Raw genomic sequence first — 13,457 nt, 5'->3', positions numbered from 1 at the left:
TATAAATCTAACTTCTCAGATTCTTTTCCAGTCTAGGATTCTCACAGTATATTGAATATGGCTCCCTGTCACTGCGGTTTTTAATTTGCACTTGGCCGCTGAAGGTGTACTGACCATCTTTTCATGTCCATATTTGCCATCTGTACATCCCGTTAGTGAAATGTCCCTTCATGTCTTTGCTCATGTTCTCATTGAATTGGTTCCTTTTTGTGTTGTTGAGTTTTGAGAGTTCTTTATGTATTCCTTCCTGGCTTCTGTGGTGACCCAGATGGTAAAGAATCTGCCTGCAATGTGGGGCACCCATGTTTGATCCCTGGGTCGGGAAGATCCCCTGGAGAAGGGCATGGCTACCCACTCCAGTATTCTCGCCTGCAGAATTCCACGGACAGAGGAACGCGGCAGGCTACAGTCCACGGGGTCGCAAAGTCGGACACGACTGAGCAACTTACACTTTCACTTTTACTTTATGTATTCCGGGTACCAGTCCTTTGTTGGATATGTGATTTGCAAATAGTTACCCTTGAACAACACAGGTTTGAACTGTGCAGGTCCACTTATATGTGAATTTTTTCTTTTCTTTTTACTTTCTTGAGCAGGCCAGCCCTGAAGGAGTGGCCTCTTTTTCTTTATTTTTTAAAAGTTTTTTTTTTTTAAGTAAGTGTGTGCTACAGTCAAGCACTACTTGATCCGAGTTTGGTTGACTCCACAGATGTGGAACAGAGGAGCTGTGTATAGAGGGCTGACTGTAAGTTACACTTGGATTTTCACCTGTGCAGAGGGTGGGTGCCCTAACCTCCACAGTCAGTGTTCAAGGGTCAGCAGTATTTCCTTCTAGTCTGTGGCTTGTCTTTGCATCCACTTATCAGAGTCTTTCATAGATCAAACATTTGAAATTTAAATCGTATAAACTGAGGTCCAGTTTATCGATTTCCTTTTTTTTTTTTCTTTTGAATCAGCCTTTTGGTGGCACGTCTGAACTCTCTCCCCAGCCCCCAGTCCTGAATATTTTCTCCTTTGTTGTTTTCTGAAAGTTTTCTGGCTTTACATTTAAGCTTGTGATCCCTTTGGAATTCATTTTGTAGAAAGTGGGAGACTTAATGTCTCCAGGCTCCTTTTCTTCCTCTGGAGGATGACCAGTCGCTCCAGCACCCTTGTGGACATGGGCCTCTTTCCTCCTAGCTGGCTTTGGCACCTTTGTCAGAAGTCACTTGGGCATATCTACGTGGGTCTGCTTCTGGGCTTGCTGTTGTGTTCCACGGTTTTGTGTGTCTTTAGCACCATCAGTGCCACGCTGTCTGGATTACTGGAGCTTTGTAGCAAGCCTTGGAATCCGGTGGACAGAGTCCTCCCACTCTATTCCTTTGCAACATTGTTCTAGCTTAGTTCCTTTGCCTTTCTGTATAAATTTTAGAGTAATCACATCTGTATCAATGAAGACTTGGAATCATGTTAGACCTGCATGTGGGGGCATGCACGTGTACCGCATGTTGCGCTGGCCTCAGAAAACCCCTCCACCCACTGAATCTTCCCACTGGCAGGGCCCGGGTCGTGTTTGCACCTTTGCCAGCCTGAGAGCAAATACTGGCATTTCCTTCCATTTTGCAGTCTCTCAACTGAACATCTCCCCTAACTTTGCTGCATCCCTTCTTTCAGAATCACCTTTTTCTTATCCTTGGCTAGTTTTTTAAAATTGGGATATCTCTTTCCTCAAGATTTATGAAGGCTCTTTCTCCTGTCTCAGTTCTTCCTGCAGTGTTCACCTTAGCTCTGGCTTAGAGGCCTCGGATCCAGCAGATGGAGGGAGCTGTCAGTTTCAGGGAGGTTCAGGATGCCCCAGTGTTTGCTGAAGCTCTGTGAGAGCTACTGAGTTATATCCTGGTTTCCTTGCCTGCAGAGTGTGGGCTGGCCTGCCTGGAGGGCTGTACACACAGCCAGGGGGATGGTTGTGCACACCGCCGGGGTGGGGTGACGGTTGTGCACACAGCTGGGGTGGGGTGACGGTTGTGCACACAGCCGGGGTGGGGTGATGGTTGTGCACACAGCCGGGGTGATGGTTGTGCACATAGCCGGGGTGGGGTGATGGTTGTGCACACAGCCGGGGTGATGGTTGTGCACATAGCCGGGGTGGGGTGATGGTTGTACACACTGCCGGGCTGATGGTTGTGGACACTGCCAGGGGGATGGTTGTGCACACCACCGGGGGAACTTAAGAGGAAGGCGAAATGCAGGGATTATCAAGTGAGCACTTCTCTAGTCCTGTTTTGGTCTCAGCATCTGGTTTTCCAAGTAGGCACTCACACAGGGATGTCTTCTGGTAGTATGCGCCTAACTTCCTGCAGAACTTAGCAATAGCTTTGAAAAATATGGCCATTACGGAGTCTCAGTGTTCCTGAGGAAATGGCAGGCTGCCCTGGTTTTTAAGTCAGTTCTTGTGCTGAAGTCAAGTGGTGCACTTTGACCACGTCCGTGGACTGCAGCCTACCACGACACAGTCACGTGTTTGCGTCTTCTCGGGCGAGCGTGCACAGGAGGTTGTGCAGGCCTGTGTCCAGCTCTGTCATGCCCTGGCTGCTTTTGCAGAGTGCAGAGTGGGTTTGTGTCCCAGGGCCTGGGGCTCCTCTGACTCCATCACTCCTGGGCTGTGTGACCCCGGGCAAGGTAACTTCGGTCCCTTCACCCATATATGGGGGCAAACAGTAGCATCTGCCCTGTAGCACTGTTGGAAACAATTAAATGAGATACTGGATAGAAAACAGTGAGCATTCAGTAAGTGTGATGGACTGTTTATCAGATCAAGGATTATAAATACTTTTTTCTAAAAGTTTAAAAATGAAAATGTGTTTACGTAACAAATGTTTTGAAGCAAGCAAGGCGAGCGATCAGGATTTTGTTTTGCAGAAGAGCTCCTGCCCTGTATGAAAGCAGGAATCGGAGCTGATGGACTCAGTCCTGAGAGGATTAGGAAGCCCAGTCCTCAGGGCTTCCCCTCCAAAGCAGTACTGCCATGTTCCTCATCTGAAGCTGCTTTTCCCCAGGTGTTAAAATTACACACACTTGCATGAACTGTGGAGTTTTAAAGGCCTCCCAGTAGAAGGATGTGAGCTTGTTCCCTGCTGTGTTCCCCTGCCTGTCTCCCCATTTGTACAGTGCCTCTTGGGCTTCCCTGTGGCTCAGCTGTTAAAGAATCCACCTGCAATGCGGGAGACCTGGGTTCGATCCCTGGGTTGGGAAGATCCCCTGGAGAAGGGAAAGTCTACCCACTCCAGTATTCTGGCCTGGAGAATTCCATAGACTGTATAGTCCGTGGTTGCAAAGAGTCAGACACGACTGACCAACTTTCACTTCTGGGCTGGAGGAGACAGTGAAGAGGCCCTGGGAACTTTTCTTAGTATTTTAGGAGACCAGCTGAAAGATCAGATTCACAGGTTTTGTATTTATTTGGGTGTGCCAAGTCTTAGTTGTGGCATGTGGGATCTAGTTCCCTGACCAGGGTTTGAACCCAGGACCCCTGCATTGGGAGCACAGAGTCTTCGCCACTGGACCAACAGGAAAGTCCCCAAAGTGAAAGTTATACTGAATGTCAGTGAATAATTCAGAGTCAAAGATGGCCTCTTAGCACCCTGGGCTGGTGGAGGAGAATGCCCTGCTGCACAGACTCTGTCTGACTTCCGTTCTTGAAGCCATCTCTGAGCCGTCCGCAGCCTCTGAACACTGAAGGCCTTGTCCCCTGGCCTGTTCCCTTTCTACCTTTGCCCTGGCCTCACTCGGGGTTGGGCAGAGGTGGGCGGCTCTGGCGCCCACTCTCAGCACTCAGGGGCTCTGTCCTGCAGCGTGGCCGCCCGCAGCGAGCTGTTGGTGTCCACAGTGTCTGCCTGGCGTCCAGGGGCTCGAGGCTTCGAGGCGTTTGTCGTCAGTTCTGTTGCAGTCATGTATCGGGCAGCTGGCAGGCATGACTCCACTGTTCCTGGGGGGAAGTTGTGTGGTAAGAGGAAGTGCCAGTTAGATCTGCCGATGTTTCCCCTTTCCCGCCCCCTTCTGCATATGTAGTGGCTGACGTGTGTGTAATTAAATCAGAACCTCTTAACTGCCGTCATTGTTCCAGGTTACCCAGACAGATCCCTGTATTTAGTGAGGAATGAGTGACGCATACTCTGTGGTTTTCCATTAGTTGTAGGTCATTTGGGATCGACTTCTGAGTACAGATTGCCTATGAGCGGAGTCCTTAGCACTGACAGTCCAGGCTTCGGAGCCTGGGGCTTCAGGGCCTTTTCTGGACTATTTGGGGTCTTGTTTCTCCTGATCGTGGATCTGATTCGGAAGCATTTGGGAAGTTTGAGACAGTTATTAACCCTTGGTGCTCCAAATACCGTAACTCTGTTTTTCATTGGAATCACAGTAGCTTAGAAACCTCTCTCCTGCCTACCATGAGATCTTAAAAAAATACCACTGGAAATTCATTTCAGAGCCATGCCTCTCCGATTGCTGGCAGCAAGGGGACCTTTTTCCAGGTTGGGGGGGGTGGTCCCTAGGGTCTTGCATTCTGCTCCTGTGAGCCACAAGCACATGATGTACTATCGGGACCCAGCACCATCACCTTTACTGAGAGGTCACAAACAGCCGGCCTGACTCTGCTTCCTCACTTGGCCTTATTCCTCCGGGGTGATGTGTTTGGAGAGCATGTAGACTTTTAATTAGTTAATTAGTTTAAATTGAGATTGCAGTTGACCTATATAACATTATGTTAGTCTCACCTGTACAATGTGATGATTTGTTATTTGTTATTCATGTTGTGAAATGATCACAATACTTAACACCCATCACCACATATAGTTATAAAGTTTCTTTTCTTGTGATGAGAACTTTTAAGATGTCCTCTTAGTAACTTTCAGTATACAACACAATGTTATTAACTAACGTATTCTATCCTGAGAAGTTTCTACCTTTACCCATTTTGCCCCCCCCCCCCCGCCCCGCCCCCGCCCTTCCCACCTCTGGCAACCACCCTTCTGTTCTCTGTGTCTGTGGGTTTGGCTTTTTGTTTTTCAGATCCACGTACAAGTGAGATTGTCTTTCCCTGTTTAACTTATTTCACTTAGCATAATGCCCTCAGGGTTCATCCACGTTGTCACAAATGGCAAGACCTCCTTCTTTAAGGACTGAATAGTGTTCCTCTGAATGTGTGTGTACACACCACGCCTTCTTTATCCATTCAGCCATCAGTAAGTAAATATTTAGGTTGCTCCCAGGTCTTGGCTGTTGTAAACAGTGCCGCTGTGGCCATGGAGGTGTTTGTTTGTTTGTTCTCCTTTGAGTTAGTGTTTTCATTTCCTTTGGATAAGCACCCAGCAGTGAAATTGCTGGATCGCATGGTAGTTCTGTTTTTAATTTTCTGAGAACTCTCCGTATTGTCTTTGATAGCAGCCGTAGCCACTTAGACCCACCAACAGTGTTCAAGGGTTCCCTTTTCCCCACACCCTCACCAATGCTTGTTACTTTTTAATCTTTTTGATGCTAGCCTTTCTACCCAGTGTGAGGTGGGATACTGTAGTTTTTATTTGCCTTGCCCTGATGATTAGTGATGTTGCGTGTCTTTTCACATGCCTATTGGTCATCTGTAATATTTTCTTGGGAAAAGTGTCTGTTCAGATCCTCTGCCTATTTCTTCATAGGCATATGAAGACTTCAAGTCATAGTGGGTTGTTTGTTTTTTTGCTGTTGAATTCTGTGATTTCATGTGGAATTTTAAATTCTGGCAATCAAACAGGGTGTGATGGTGGTCACTACTGTCTAAGTCATTAGAAGCTAAGGGGGACAGCCTCTCCCAGAATGGTATCTGCAAGGGCCCAGGGCGGGAGGAAGCTGCCATCCTGGGAGTTGCTGTAGCTGCTGTACACTTAGCTTTTTTTCCGGCCGTGCCACACTGCTTGCCGAATCTGAATTCCCTGACCAGAGCTTGACCCTGGGCCCACGGCAATGAGAGCACCAAGTCCTAACCGCTGGGCTGTCCGGGAAGCCCCCTTAGCTCTTCGTTTCTTCCTGTGGTGTCGTCTTTTCTTTCTCAAGCATCGGTCTTTACCCTCCTGTCTTGCCTTTTTTTTTTAAGATACCTGTATCACATAGCAGTATATTTTAAAAATATTTATGTATTCATTTTGGCTGCAGCGGGTCTTAGGTGCAGCTTGAGGGAAGTCTTAGCTACGGCGTGCGGGGAATGGTGCCCTGACCAGGGACTGAACTGTGGGCTTCTGCATCGGGAAAGTGGGGTCTTGGCCACTGGGCCACCGGGGAAGTCCCGTTTCTGGCTTTTCCACATTGCGCTGCCCCTCTCCGTCTGCCTTCCCAGGACTCCTTTCCACATTGCGCTGCCCCTCTCCGTCTGCCTTCCCAGGACTCCCCCCTTTCTTTCGTTCTGACTCTCCTCTGCCTCCGTTCAGGCCTCTGTGCTCCTTTTCTTCTATTTCCATCCTCTGCTGCTGCTCTTCTTGTACTTTCACTTCTTCCTGTGTTTGCAGGTGTTGCCATCCCCCAGAGAAGCTGACCGTAACCTGGGCATTATTTTTAAACTGAGGTGACTCTTTACTACACAGTAGTATGCAAGCCTTGGGCTGGTTCAAGTCAGTGATTGTAGCTGAAACAAACCCACCTCCCCCGTTTTATTCATTATGAAAAATTGCACAACAGTGTTTGAAGACTTTTAAAATGAGCACTGTCATCCGGGACTCATTTTTCCTGGCGTTCTTCTCTTTAGCTGTTTATACACCTGTTCTTCCATACGATTAAGCATAATGTTGTTTTCTTCGCTTTTCTCAGCTCCCTAAGTCAATAGCACCTTTGCGGTGTCCCGCTTTTTTCCTTTCACACAATAAAAGACCAACACGTGTAAGAGCCTTTACAGCCAGCACCTTCAGTTCAGTTCAGTTCAGTCGCTCAGTTGTGTCCGACTCTTTGCCACCCCATGAATCGCAGCACGCCAGGCCTCCCTGTCCATCACCGACTCCCAGAGTTCACTCAGACTCACGTCCATCGAGTCAGTGATGCCATCCAGCCATCTCATCCTCTGTCGTCCCCTTTTCCTCCTGCCCCCAATCCCTCCCAGCATCAGAGTCTTTTCCAATGAGTCAACTCTTCGCATGAGGTGGCCAAAGTACTGGAGTTTCAGCTTTAGCATCATTCCTTCCAAAGAAATCCCAGGGCTGATCTCCTTCAGAATGGACTGGTTGGATCTCCTTTCAGTCCAAGGGACTTTCAAGAGTCTCCTTAGAGGTGCTGAATTCCTGCCCCTGCTGGCACACTCCCGCAGATCTCGTCACTGGGGGAGCGACTGGCTGAGGTTGGAAAGAGACCACAGACACTGTTGGATGTGTGAGGGTTTGGCCTCCACCAAGCTGAATCCAGGCGTGTCTCAATTAGCCTCTTGACTGTAGATCAGGTGGTTATCTTCTCTGAACAGCAGCATCTTAGGAAATCTGATGGCCGGAACATGGAGTGTCTTCCGTGCCAAGCTGAGGACTTTGAACTTCCTGCCTGTCCTAGTGGGAGCTGTCACTGGCCACGTCTTTCCTGGTGCCTGGGGCTGGTCAGTGCCTTTTTGCCCAGTCCTTCGGGTGGGTGGCCGGAGGAAGACCAGATGGGTGGGGATAAGCCTTGGAGCAGGGAAACCAGTCTGAAGCTGGTGTGACTGGTGATTCATGGTGACTTGCGGAGACTCCTGTTCCGGTTCTGGAGCCAGAGAACAGTCTCAAGGGATAATGGTGTCTGTTCCCCGTGAGCTCCTGGACGCACCGAAATCCCATCGGTCAGTGAATCGAAACGAACTCCTTCCTGAACAACCGCCTGGTTTGTGTTGGAGTCAGGACTTATTTGAGAGCATTAGCATTTCCTTTTTCTAAACTGAGGAAGTGTGAGATGTCTGTCTGAGAATAAACTGCAGTCTGTGTTTTTTGTTGTTAAGTCGCTCAGTCGTGTCTGACTCCTTGCAACCCCATGGACTGGAGCCTGACAGGCTCCTCTGTCCATGAGATTTCCCAGGTAAGAACACTGGAGTGGGTTGCCATTTCCTCCTCCAGGGAGTCTATGTAGAGAGGACATTTAAAGTGCCTACATTTTGATTTTAATATTTATGTATTTTGGTGATGACAGATTTGGGGATGACACTTTTTTTAAAGAGAGGCTTTGTGTCCACATTTGACCAATGTCTGTGGTTTTGTTTACAGATTCCCGCTGGAAATCCATTATATGAGTCTTACTACAAGCAGGTAAGTTTTCACTAGTGTCTTTCTGGATTGAGCTTGGAGAGGGAATGACTTGGAAACCCCCAGCTGTGAATTGCAACCCAGAGAGGTCTTCCCTCCCTTTCTGTTTCCCAGCTGTCAGCTAGCAGCCAGTGTCACGGGTGTTGCTTTACCTGCTGCTCGGCTGCCAAAGCCTTATCTCAAGTGTTGCTCCCCAATTCCAGGTAGACCCAGCATACACAGGGCGAGTTGGGGCGAGTGAAGCTGCACTTTTTCTAAAGAAGTCTGGACTCTCAGACATTATCCTTGGGAAGGTAGGTGATGAACGATAGCGATTTCTCTTCTGCGACCACCCTCAGGGCTCCCCTGGCAGGTGAACACTGGCCTGTGCAGACCCCTCTTCGTGGGGTCTGTACTCCTCTTGGGAAGCGGGCTGGCCACTGCGAACCTCTTGGGGCTGTAACGGGTGGATGCAAATGCCTTAATGGTTGCTGTCCCCCTTTGCTTGGGTAGCAGCAGACAAGGGGCCTGAGCCCTCTTGGGGTCTTAGCTATGGACTTACGTTGGCCTTGGAGCCTGGTAGCCTTGGGAGTTCTCTGGACTGTGCTGCTGCCTGCTGTGTGCAGGGGAGAGGGAGGGGTCCAGGCCGTTCACCTCGTCTGAGTCTGGCTGCTGGGACCTATACATAAGGCTCACATGTATAGGTGAGTGGCGACGATGGCTCCTGTTTGCTGAGGAAATGATCGGCGGTCACACTCATGAGCCCTTTTGTGTTTCCACAGATATGGGACTTGGCCGACCCAGAAGGTAAAGGGTACTTGGACAAACAGGTACATACACGTACACACCGGGTCAGTGGAGGGGCTGGGCCAGAGCCCCCAGGCCAGGTCACCTCTGCACTTCCTCCCTTGTTGTCGCCACTGACAAGTGTCACCAGACATAAATGGGGCCGTCAGACTATTACAGTGGCGAGGGTTCATTTCAAAATAAAGGCCTCTTGAACTCTTGGAGCCGTGTTTCCTGGTTAGCGTAATCTTTTTAATATTTTGTGTGGTTACAAGTGATTCACATGTTTTCCAAATGTTCTGTCAGGGAAGTTGCAGAAAATAGTTGAGATTGTTCTCGTGTGTCCTTCCCCTGCTCTCCCGAAGCACTGTGCTCAGGTCTGCGTGACGCCAGACCAGAGGCCTAACCCGGAGCTGACCACGTTCATAGGCACTTTGGTGTGGTTTTGGTCTCTGGTGTATAGAATTCTGTGTAATTGTATCACTTGCATAGATTCAAGTAACCACTGCCACTGTCAGGATTAGAACATTCTCACTGCCCCCGAAGAACCCTCCTCATGCTGCCCACTGGGCGTCACACCCTGAACCCTGGCAGCCGCTGGTTCCTTCTGTGATGGAATCCCGTCATTTTGAGAATATTCCGTAAGTGGAATGTTAGAGTACTTGAGACTTTTTGTGTATTGGCAGTTGGATTCTTCACCACTGCACCACCTGGGAAGCTAGTACTTATGATTTTTAACTGGTCATGTTTTAATTTAGTTCAGTCTTTCCCCAAACTCTATTCCAAGGGGTGTGGATCACTGTCCGTGATCCGACCTGTGGAGTAAACGCCATCCGCTGCTCCTCCCTTGCTTGAGGTTCATAGCGCGCTTGTGTGTTAAGGGGTCAGAGGACCTTTGTGGGAATGAACCCTGTTTTCTCTTTTTAAAAATTTTTTGGCTGCAGCACATGGCATGTGGGATCACAGCTCCCTGACCAGTGATCAGACCCCTGCCCCCTGCATTGGGAGTGTGGAGTCTTAACCACTGGACCACCAAAGAAGCCCCAAGAACCCTGTTATCTTTGCTGAGTGCAGTTCTTCTAACTTTACCGGTGTCCCCGTTTCTCTACATGCTACACAGACATTCTGTAGACATCAGCCTGAGAAAGGCTGCTCTAGTGCTCACATTTCTATGAAGAAGATTTTAAAACCATAATTGTGTTTACAGCTTTAAAAAGAATCCATGTTCTTAGGCCTGTTGATCAATTTAGAAGAACTAGGTGATCCTGCACAAGTGCCCTAAGCCTGTGGCATGGCCAGTCTTCGCTTCGGAGGAGGGTGAGGAGGAGGCAGGGCCCCTAGTTCGGGCCCTTTGTCCCTGTGTGGGAGATGAAGTTCACGTCTGGCCGCTGAGGAGCGGGGGTGAGCGCAGGACACTCTGTTCAGCGAGGCCAGGGGGACCCACCGAATCATGAGTGTCAAGTCCCAAACAGCTGCGTCTATTCCAAACCATTTCTAAAACGTCAGTGCATAGTTGAACCACCCTTTAGACTTAAAACTGTACACGCTAGCATTTCCTAAATGTTGAGGGCTCATTGTTTCTGAAAATATACCTATTTGCAATTTTATAGCGTTCAGAAAGCAATGGGCTAAGTCTGTTTTAGCACATTCATTTAAACAGTGCTCCCAGGGTGAGACCGGTTCTGCTGGAGTCTATGAGACTTGAACATGTGTGGGCTCCCCTGCTGAAGCAAAATGAAACCCCTCGTCCCCCACAGCCCCTGACTGCAGACAGCTCCTCCACCACTGCGGCCAGCTGGGCGGGGTTCACGCATCCCCCTCTCTTGGATTTGCAGGGTTTCTATGTTGCACTGAGACTAGTCGCCTGCGCACAGAGCGGCCACGAGGTTACCTTGAGCAATCTGAATTTGAACATGCCACCGCCTAAATTTGTAAGTGTCAGAGACCTCCATGCTTCTCTAATTTATCTGTTCGTCTCTCTCTCTCCATGTTTTTTCTCTCTCTTTTTAATTTTTTTTTAGTTGCAGGGAGATTCACATAATCTAAAATTGATTTTAAAAATGAACCATTGGGTGCTGTTTAGTGCATTCACAGCATTGTGTAGCCATCACCTCTGTCTGTTCTAGAACATTGTCATAGTCCCCCAAAGAAAACCGTGTACCCATGAAGTAATCATTCTCGATTCTGCCCGCCCCCAACCCTGCCCCCAGCCCTTGGCAGCCACTAGTCTGCTTTCTATCTCTGTGCGTTTTATAGACTCATGCATCTTGTTTCTTTCAGTCAGCATGATGTTTTCAAGGTTCATCCACTTTGTAGCATGTGTCAGTACTTCATGCCTTTTCATGACCGATTAAGATTGCATTCTGTGGTCTGCCTCATTTTGTTGATCCATTTGTCTGTTGGTGGGCATAATAATTCATGTACAAGGAATTGTTTGCATACCTGTTTTCAGTTCTTTGGGGTCTGTACCTAGGAGGAGAATTGCTGAGTGATGTGGTAATTCTGTGTTTAACTTTCTGAGATCTTTCTCCCTTTTGAAAGCACTGTGAAATGGATATCCTTACAGTGAACACATGCTCCTGTAGTAGAATTTGGTGCCAGCTACAGTGGAGTCTTTCTCTTTCTCCTCAGCACGACAGCAGCAGTCCTCTCATGGTCACGGCGCCTTCTGCAGAGGCCCACTGGGCTGTGAGGGTAAGTGCCCGGCCAGGCCCCCACAGCTGTCTTTCACTTGCATTTGTTTTAGTCATTTATGACGTTCAGCACGTTTCATAGGATGATTGTATCCACTTTGTTTCAGAGTGACTGTGCCACAGAATTTGATTGAAATACTTTTCCAAATTAGAGTCTTTTGCAAAAAACCATCACCTTTTCCTGTAATTGGGTGTTGTTGCCTACTTAGGCAGGGAGATGTTGCATTCTGAAAATTTCACAGTGGATACCTTGTGTTTCTGGCTCATGTTCTGTGATTTTGCTGCCCGGTAGGTTAATCAGGATAGAAGGAGAAATTGTGCGAACTCTGAAGCTTGAAGACTTCCAAAATGTCTTCATAGCTTTCTCCCTTATTTCCAGCCAGTTTGTGCTTTACAGTTCTTTTCTCTCTGTTGCTGTCATTTCTTTTTGAAAAACTTCTCTCACCACTTATAGTGTTCTTTTAAAGACAGGATGTTAAGGCCACAGAGCTGTCTTACTGCCTCTAGAAAGAAAAGAAATGAGTGGTGTGTCTCTTAATAAGTGCAGAATTACTCCTGAAGGCAATTTGTGTATGACTCAGATGGTCTCCCAGTGAGATTCCTCCCAGCTCACTGTTGTTAGGTTGCCTCAGTTTTATTTGGCTTAAATACCAGCATTAACAGCAGTCCTGCTATCGAGTAGACACCTCTCTTCAGTTGAAGTGAGGCGTATGAACCCAGAACCTGTTACACAGAGTGAAGTAAGTCAGAAAGAGGGAAACAGATGTCATGTATTAGTGCATATGTATGGAATCTAGAGAAACGGTACTGATGAACCTATTTGCAGGGCAGGGGTAGAGACGCAGACGTGGAGAACAGGCTTGTGGACAGAGCGAAGGAAAGAGAGGGTGGATTAGCTGGGAGAGTGGCCTTGACCGTGTGCACTGCCGTGTGTGAGGCAGCCAGCCAGTGGCAAACTGCGTATGACACAGGAAGCTCGGTGCTCTGCGACGGCCCAGAGGGCTGGGGTGGGGTGTCGGGGGGAGGCTTACGAGGGAGGGGTGTATGTATACTTACGGCTGATTCATGTTGTATGGCAGAAACCAGTGCCACATTGTAAAGTGATTATCCTCCAATTAAAAGTAAATTCAAAAAAAATAGACACCTCCCAGCCCAGGTGGTTTTGTCCTTTTTTATAGGGTTGGACCCTTGGAAGGGTTCAAGGAGGGAACCCCGGGGAGAGGTCTGTGCAGGGACAGGGCGGGGAGGCCTCAGCTGACCCGGGGCAAGGAGTTGCCTTTGTGATAAATCAGGCACTTTGCCAACCGAGATCATAGTTCCGAAGGATTTCTTTCTGTGTAGTCCAGTTGCATGGCATCTACTTTGAAAAGCATCTGCTTCATTGTGAAAGATGGTTCTAAAGGGCTCTTATTACTCCTCAGACCATTTCAGCCTCTTTCCAGCAGGGGCTGTGTTGAGTCCTCAAGAGAAGAGCTGGTGACTGAGGAGCCTGTGAGGCCTTGAAGAGGGGAGTTGGGGAAGGAATGGTGCCGTGATGGGGCAGAGAGCTTCGGGTCCCTTCAGAGATCAGTGACCATTGTTAGCGATCTTTTCTGTTGTGAAAGTCCCCAGGCTTCCTGAAGCCAGAGTCGGCAAGTCTGACAGATCTGTGGAGAAGCCGCACTCCAGGCAGATGCAGGGAGGTGGGCTTCTCAGTGCTGACGGCGAGGTGCGCGCTCAGTGTCTGCCTGTGTTCTGATTTCAGGTT

At 48.6% G+C, this 13,457-nt stretch overlaps 1 protein-coding gene across 8 annotated transcripts in view; it reads left to right on the top strand.

Moving 5' to 3' along the window:
• The first annotated feature begins 432 nt into the window (after window positions 1–432).
• The window catches only part of EPS15L1 (epidermal growth factor receptor pathway substrate 15-like 1), an 86,471-nt gene continuing 73,446 nt past the window's right edge, over window positions 433–13,457 (top strand). For 2 of the 8 annotated variants that reach the window (XM_010845597.1, XM_010845594.1), the window contains exons 1-5: window positions 8,047–8,255; window positions 8,456–8,545; window positions 9,014–9,061; window positions 10,853–10,948; window positions 11,649–11,711. In XM_010845597.1, coding sequence (XP_010843899.1) covers window positions 8,133–8,255; window positions 8,456–8,545; window positions 9,014–9,061; window positions 10,853–10,948; window positions 11,649–11,711 — 420 coding nt within the window. In that variant the 5' untranslated portion in view covers window positions 8,047–8,132. The other 6 variants (XM_010845599.1, XM_010845600.1, XM_010845596.1 and 3 more) reach the window with 5 other exon arrangements.

This window comes from Bison bison, unplaced genomic scaffold (genome assembly GCF_000754665.1).
Source record: "Bison bison bison isolate TAMUID 2011002044 unplaced genomic scaffold, Bison_UMD1.0 scf7180017864221, whole genome shotgun sequence".
Classification (NCBI taxonomy): Eukaryota; Metazoa; Chordata; class Mammalia; order Artiodactyla; family Bovidae; genus Bison; species Bison bison.
This window is presented reverse-complemented; position numbering and strand designations above follow the sequence as displayed.